The sequence below is a fragment of the Mesoplodon bidens genome, assembly GCF_964165515.1.
Source record: "Mesoplodon bidens genome assembly, chromosome: 10".
NCBI lineage: Eukaryota > Metazoa > Chordata > Mammalia > Artiodactyla > Ziphiidae > Mesoplodon > Mesoplodon bidens.
In genome coordinates, this window is record NC_138172.1 from 66,725,863 (window position 1) to 66,734,223 (window position 8,361).

The window sequence follows — 8,361 nt, forward strand, 5'->3', positions numbered from 1 at the left end:
TTCCAAAATCCCTTAAAAATCCTTTGGAGCCCGTTTTTTGGTGGTAGTGGTGGTGGGGATTAGCTGGTGAGCCATATATGGGGCTGGTGGGCAGATGCCAGGCTTTCATGGGCCTCGAAACCAACCCTGGAAAAGAGGCCAAAACTTCTCCAACGCTTTCGCCCAGTGATGGATGTGCCCATGCAGGTGGCCAGGGGGGCCTCTCTCTGCCCCTCGGACTCCACACACCCCAAGTGACCTTCTCAGGCATTCATAATAACAAAATTTGTTTTTCCCAAACTCATTAAAAAAAAAAGCCTTAATTTTTGACATCTGCTTCATAACCTCACAGACACCACCTGACAGTTTTATTTTCCAATCAAACCTCTTCAAGATACCGACTGGTCTCACCCCTCCCCTGCTCCACATCCCCACCTCTGGGTCACTTCAGCCTTCATTCACTGCCCCTGCCCTGCATTTCCTTTCACTCTGGACTAACAATTTGCCAATTGTAGAGCTTTGGTTTTGCTTTCCTAACTGGACAGTTAGGTCCTTGAAGGCAAATTTCAAGCCGCCTGTTTCCCAGAGCATTTATCAGCATTGATCCCCAAGCAATGATTGTCAAAGATTATTGATTGGCAGGGGCCATTCAATTTACCAAGGTAGGGGGAGGGAGCGGGGCTGGCAGGCAGCAAGAACCACCTCCATCTGTATATTTTTATCCGTAGGCTCTGACTCTACTTTGTAGATTCCTTGGGTTTTCCCAGAGTCCATGGGTAATCTTGGAGAACACATTCTGCAACTAATTTAAATCACGAGGGAAAAGGTTGGCAAAGAGCCACAGCTGAAAAAGTGACATTTTAGGGCTAGAAAAATCACCAAGGCAATAGAGGAAACCCATCTGCTCACTTGCTGGCCTTGGTGGGAAAGAGTAAAGCTGAAAGCTAACATTTCACAGTAGAATCCAGGTTAAACAATCACAAGGCATGTGAACACGGGCAAACCACTTGACATCACTCGAGCCAGCAGAAAAATTGGAATATAAAGCAATCTTTGGCAAGGCAGCCAAGGCTGCTCTGAAACAGCTTCCCCCAACACCATCTCCTTCTGCCAAAGCAAGCTTCTACTCATTGGCAGTTCAGCACACAAAGCTCACCTCCCAGGACTAAGTGTAAGTGCACATTCAGGGTTGCTGTCCGCTGCCACCTTGTGGTCTAAATTACAACTGCCAGTCAGGACTGAAATAGGTGGTTACCAGCGCAAAACCACCTGTGCAATTTAGGATTTTTATCAGTCATCAGTTTCACCTGGCTAATTATCCTCCCTCTCCATACAATGCTTGGCCCATAGTACCCCACAACTTATTCCCAAGTCCCCATACCCCTTAAGAAGAGCCACTTCTATTAGTTCTCTGTCTTGCTGGCTTTCCTTACCTTGGTGGGCCTGCCGGTTGACCCAGAGTTGCTGCCTCAAAAGCTTTGACCTCTGAGCAGGAAGTGCAGATTTAGTGCAGCCATCAGCAGCCCAGGTTTGACCTGCAAGTCAAAGTTGGTATCTCACCCAGCAAACTTGCCTGCAGGCTTGTGCCCCTGGACTCTTACTGGGCTGCACCTTCAGGGCTCACTTCCTGGCACTGCGCCAGGCATGTGGTGTTTGCAGTGCAGGCCCACAGAAATGGTCCCATCAAACCCCTCTGGATACTTACATGACACTGGCCCCACCAAGAGAAAACTAACACACAGTTCTTGCCCATGTACTCATGTCGTATGCTGGGTCATCACTGACAAACCCCAGGAAAATGGGACAGTGGATTTCCCATTTTCAAGGAGCCCTGGTATAGCAAGACCTCCAGTTGTCTAGTATTCCTGGGGGGAGGCTGGGCAGTCCCTTTAGGGTGATTTTTTTGTGCAATATTTTCTCCCCGATTCTTGAAAACCCTGAGCTTGGAAGATTAATAATTCCAGGTCCAGAATAGCAACTTTCCCACCATACAGAGCTGAGCCAGCATGGCTGGTGTGGTAAAGACAACCAGCTTTCCAACCACCTCCCAGAACGGTTAACCACACGGGACAGGACCCCACAGGGAGGCTTATGCTGGAGCAAAGAGGGCCCAGGTCAAAGCCAAGTACTGCAGCTCTAACAGCAACAAGTGATGTCACCCTGGTTAAGGACAACTCCCAAAACCTATCCGGTCTTACCCCACTTAACACTCTGATCCTTAAACCAGTCCTGTTCAGGCTACATAACGCACAAAACAGGGCACACAAGATTAATCTTTTCTGGCTACACGTTTATTCAACACAAAACAATCTCTTCCAAACTTTACTGAGGTGGCTGACCACGTCCACGACCAAATCCGCCTCTCTGCAAGAGAAAGCACATGACATCAGCATAAGTGGTATGCCGGGCAGCAGGCCTCATCATCACTGGAGAGGTCCCCGTATGTAAGGGCTCAGAAAACCCAGCCCTGCCTCTTACAGGCTCTGGGGCCACATTCACCTCCTAGGCCCATTTCCTGCTGCCTAGGACAGCTGCTGTCCCAACAGTGATACACCATCCCCGGGGTTAATCCTTTACTTGGATTAACTAGTCTCACAACTACCTTGAGATAGCTACTACTTTATAGATGAGATAACAGGCACAGAGGGGCACCTGCCGAAGATCACACCATCTGGAGTCTAGAGCCTGCTCAATCTCCAGTGTTCAGGTTTCAACCCTGTTTTGGTTCACGAAACTAATCCAGGGAGCCTATGATGGCCATTAATGAACTAGAAAATACCACTATGCCTCATGAAGTATTGATCTGTGAGACATGTTTCAGTAATTTATATATTTACAGATGTTTGCATACTGTGCCTTAATACAAAAACCTATCTGGAATATGTGTTTGGGAAGAGGGGTGGGACCCACCACACTATACTGCATCTCTGGACATGCAGATCCAAAGGGCTGAGACCAGAATAGTGACTGCTTATGAAGAGCAAAAAGGGGATACTTACAAACTGGAATTCGGTTGCTGACCCAGCCCCGGCCTCGGCTTTCTTGTCGGCACCAGCTGGAATGAGAAACACCGATTTAGATTCATCATATGATCTGATCCACTACAGAACAAGGACAAGTCACCCAACCCCACCTTGCAAGAAAAGCCATGTCAGCAAAGGTACCATGAAGTACAAGTAAATTATAACCTGCAGTGGGGAAACATCTTCTGAGCCACCTCTGCCCCATCCCTTAAGGCAGCCTTCCTTACGTCACCTTACAAAACTCACAGACCAAACTATTGCCTCCTCCAGGAAGGCTGCCTTGACCATGAAGTCTGGATTATGTGCACTTCCTATATGGCACTTCCCATCACTGAGTTACTTCCATGCTTCAGACCAGCACCTAGCTCAGAGGGAGCTCAATGAAGGGGGAACTAAGAGGTGAAGGGCCCACAGAAGCAAAAAGCAACTTTATTATGACCAAGGGAAAGTGGCAAACAAGATGAAAGACCTAGTGCTGCTCTGTCCTATGTCAGCCACTAGCCCAAATTGAGATGTGTGCAAAATACCCATCAGATTTCAAAACTTAAGAGAATGCAAAATATCTCATTAATGTTTATACAGGTTACATATTAAAATATTTCAAAATATCCTGGGATTAAAAAAAATTAATATTCACATAAACCATTTCTATTTGCTTTAAATGTGACCACTAGGAAATTTTACAATTCACATTTGAGGGGTAGGGCTAACAGTCAGTGTGGTTTCAGCAAATCTTATTCAAATCGGAGCTCCCCTTTGGCCCATTTCAGACCACACCCACCATAGGCTCCTGTCTGCTCACCCCCTGGCCCTTTGACCAGAGCCACAGTATCCCCCCCAACTCCGTACCTTTGTTCATGCCAATCTCTCCCTGAAATGCTCACTCCCCCACCCTCAACTTGAGGACCAACTGTAACATCCCCTGGCTGATTCGTGTGGTTTGACTTCTAATAAAAGTGACCACGAACTTTCTCTGAACTGAGAGCCTGTTTGCTGGAGGATATCTTTCTTACTACTATCCTATAAGCTATTTAGGTTAACTGCTCACTTCTATCTCACATCTGAAGAATCAGGCACAAGTAGGAGGCAAGAGCAGTAAAAGTTAATAAAAACTCCCTTTACACCTTTCTTTTATATCACAATTAACTGCTTCTGCAGCAAGGACAGAGTCTCTTTAAAACAAATTGAATGGCTCCCCATCTTATTCCAGAGTAAAATCCCAAGTCATACCATGGCCCACAGAACTATGAGACCCACATCCTTATCTGACTCTCCCACCATCTTCTGTTTAGACAAGCCAGGTGCCTTCCCCATAGGACCTTTGCCTGTAATGCTCTTCCCCCAGGTAGCCTCACCTCCTGCAGATGTTTGCTTCAATCTCACTTCGACAGAACTTTCCCTAAAAATCCAATTGGAAACCGCACACCCCCGCCCCCATAGCACCCACGATGGACATGATATATACTTATTTTTGTTTATCCACCCCCTACTACTAAAATGCAAGTTCAACAAGAGAAGGGCCTTTTGTCTCTCATGTACACTACTAGCCCCCCAGTTCCTAGAATTGTGTCTGGCATACCATAGGCACTCAGTATGTATCTGCTGAATGAACAGACATCTGTTTTTCCCATCAGTGCAAACATGTGCTATTTAAAAATAAGATTTTACACTATTTTTGCAATAAAAAAGCAACAAAGGTGACGTGAGTGGGCCCTGCCCTCAAGCACAACACAGGAACACAACTACAAAACAAAGAAAGCATGTTGCTTTCCTAAAAGTCTTCAGTTTTGCTCTAAAGGTCTTCAACTACAGTCTTTGGTGTCCCCAGCTCAAAGGGCTTTCCTTCTAATCCCCATCCCTGCATAAGACAAAAGTACAAAGGACTCCAGCCGGAGATGATCTGAGATGAAACGAAGGATCTTTACTGGTTACCTTGGCATCTACAAGGGCCGAGCCCCAACCAGAGTAGAATCCCAAGATTCTACCCCAATACCCAGATACAGATGATGCTACTCACAGGGCACAGCGCTTCGTCTGTAGGTGTCTCTGTCGGCTTCCCCTCTTGTGAGTCTTGCAGGTCGCTCTCCTTCCAGACCTACACAAATTAAACCACAGTATGAACACAGGGCAACGTGGGAACTGTCCCCTTCAGGCCAAAAGAACGAACTGCTCTCCATTCTCACTGGGCAACACTCAGTTATGATGGGTTAATGGGAACAGGAACCCCTACACCCAGAACTGTCAGCTAGAAACTTGCCATCGCTGACGTTTTGGCTCCTCTAAGACCTAGGAAAACGCACACCTTAATTAAAATGTCATACACCTGCAAAAAGTTTGCTTTCTTCTACTGTATTTCTCAGCATAAACAGACATTTTCCAATTCCTTGGCAAATTAAGAAATCCAGCCATTTCTACAAACATTTGAATAGCCAAAGTTTTGAAACTGACCCATCTCTGAAATAGAAAACTTCCTGTGCAAACAGGAAAGGAGGCACCATAAGCTGCAAGCCCCACCTCCAACATAAGTATATAAATACAGAGACCACTGAGAATCCTCTAGTTCCTCCTCGCGTCTCGCTAGGTTGTGGGATAACATTCTCACAAACACTGAAAGGTTAATCTAGTATTCTCTCTACCTTGTTATGCTGGAAAATTACCTATAGAGTTCATGATTTGAAGATGGACTTTTTTAGATTGTATCTGTAGTAAGTGGCCAAAGTAAATAAACGCCAGGCCCCACCTATGGCAAACTGGAATCTGTGTGGGAACAAACAATGGCATTGGCAACACTCCCATGCCCCCAAAGATTCCAAGATGCAGTGAAGAACCTCTGCTTTAAAGATATGTAATCCTGCCTAACCACCTAGGGAGCTTTCATAAGAAATGCAGATTCCTGAGCTCCATGAAGTGCCATTCCAGGGGACCTGACAGTCTGATGATCATCTGTTTTTAGGAATCTCTGCATCTCACCTCATCAAACTCACAAACTGCTCCTCCTACAAAGTTCCAGTGACAAGTTTTCTCAAAACCTAAGGAAAAGGAACCCTAGCCCTGACAAGTGCCAACTGTAAGCCAACAATGACCTCGAGTTAGAAGGTAATTCCCCACACACAGACCCCTTGCACACTGCTAATATACACACACGCACTCTCTATATCCGTTCTCCCCTATCTGTCGTGATTATTTTTGCTCCCATTGCCAAGAAACTCTAGACAACTCTTCATTTATTTCACATGGTAAACAGCTTTGCTTTGGATTTCTTGGCGGGGGTGGGATAAGCCTCTCGCTCTACAGGAAAAATTTCAGTAATACTCTACCACATTTATCTTGCCACAGACTAATATCATGTGTTTAATGCCATTTCTAGGAATTGCCTAAAGACCTGAGTCCAGTTCCATTAAAGGTTCTAGGACTTGACCTAGGTCTTGCGTGCCAGAGTCCCTCAAAAACTGATTCCAATGTTATATTACTAAGAGCACCTCCATGCCCCACACACAAAAACCCCACTGTTTCACCTCTCTCCCCAGAAAGAGTAACTTCAGAGAATGCCTTCAGAGGCATTATGTGGGCACTATACCTTTGGGCCGCGGCCTGCCAGTCTCAGGACGACTGCGGCGCAGGGTGGCAGGCACGATTTCAGGGGGCAGGTGGAGGTAATCTCGGAGATACTGGATACCCTCGTTGGTTAGGTACCAGTAGAAATGTCTCCAGGCAAACTGTTCCTTCACGTAGCCTCGTGATTTGAGAGACTGTAAGACAGAAAACCACAGTTAAGACATAACTAGAGGCAAGAAAAGCAGCGCAAATGGGAAGCTAAACTTCACAGTAGACAAATTTTCACGGTGTATCTACCTCTCAGCCCTTCAAGGCAGCAAGCAGCTCTGGCTGTCCTGACCTCTCCTTGGAATTTGCCTTGAACACCAGTGGAAAATCCCTCCATCTGCACCCCACTCCAGCAGCCCCCCCGGCTACCTGCATGGCCTTCATGACATGAAGATTGGGCACATTCTTGTCTGCCAGCTCGGGGTGCTTAGGCATGTGGACGTCCTTCTTGGCCACCATCACTCCCTCCTTAAAAAGGAGTTCATAAATGGCAATCCGGTTCTTCTTGGGCATCAACATCTGCAAGAAGGAAGAGATTATCAAGAGCATTTTTGAGCAGTGTGGCCACGGGCCAGTAACCCAGTTCATCACCCCCAAAGACCACACACACACACACACACACACACAAATCACTGTCCAATGGACTGAAATCTCAAACACACCATGAAAAACAAGAATTCAAACTCCGCTACCTTAAGTCCAACAGTGACTAGTTCCCTCCCCCACCCTCGAGAACACGATTCAGGTGAGAAATTGCCAGGACGTTAAAATAAAACGAGGAGGGAGGTACATACTCGCTGCAAGACTTTCACACTCACAACAAAGGTATAAAACGGGAAGCAGACCTTGTATGCTCGGACTATTTGGGGACCATCAGCAACAGTACCTAATGCGGAATGGAAGCGGCGGTACCTTCAGGTGCGCGGGAAGGACCCAGAGGAAAGCCCTCGATTCATGACAGGCCGCTGACCCCAAACCAAAGGGCTGAAACCTTCACAGCCTACCACTCTTCTCCCAAACTAAACTTCCATGACCAAGCAAAGAAGCAACTCAGGGTGCGGGATTCTACCCCGAAAAACAGCGTGCAAGAGGAGCACAGTCTCCATAGCCTCGTCCGGATCTTCTCCGCCACTCAAGGGCTTCATCCTCCTCTCCCCTCCGCCTTCCACTATCGGGACGCCACTCTTCGCCTGCCAGGGCCCCACTACCCCGCGAAGTGCGCCCCTGGCCCCTCTCATTGCTCAGAAATGGAAGTGAGGAGAACGGGAGCGAGCAGCCTCCGCCACAACCCCGGGGAGGAGCAGCGACTACGGCGGCGAGAGGGCCAGGATGGGGGCCGATGGAACCCGAAAACCAAAGGAACTCACCGCGACGGCTGCTGCGTCCGGGGCCGGAGCTGGAAAGGAAGGGGTATGTGCGGCGCGGCGTCTCTTCCGGGCTGCCGTGCCCCGCCCCCTGTCAGGACCCGCGCGCTGCCTGAGGTGGCCTCGGCGGTGCCTGAGGGGCTGGCGTCTCCGGGCTACCGCGAACCCTGGCTGCCTTGAGGACGAACGCACGTGGAAACCGCCGCTGGAGGCTTCTGACCCTGCGTGCTTTATCAATAAATGGTCACTTTTATTGCGTGGGCAGGCCTTTTAGAAAGTCGCTACGTCTTTCTTTTGTTTCCCGTCGGTAATTTAACTTATTATTATGTAAATAATATATGCTCTTTGAGGGGGGGAAAGAGAAACCAGACGAAATAATAATAACTGCAATA

The 8,361-nt window shown here is 47.7% G+C and overlaps 1 protein-coding gene across 1 annotated transcript; it reads right to left on the minus strand.

Moving 5' to 3' along the window:
• Positions 1-2,248: 2,248 nt before the first annotated feature.
• Positions 2,249-8,049, minus strand: LOC308623219 (small ribosomal subunit protein eS10). The gene is made up of 6 exons (XM_081245295.1): positions 7,973-8,049; positions 6,975-7,124; positions 6,580-6,751; positions 5,020-5,097; positions 2,979-3,034; positions 2,249-2,343 (listed from the first exon to the last, which is right to left on the minus strand). Exons 2-6 carry the CDS (start codon positions 7,122-7,124, stop codon positions 2,302-2,304), a joined length of 498 nt encoding a protein of 165 aa, XP_081101421.1. The 5' UTR covers positions 7,973-8,049; the 3' UTR covers positions 2,249-2,301.
• Between the last annotated feature and the right edge of the window lie 312 nt (positions 8,050-8,361).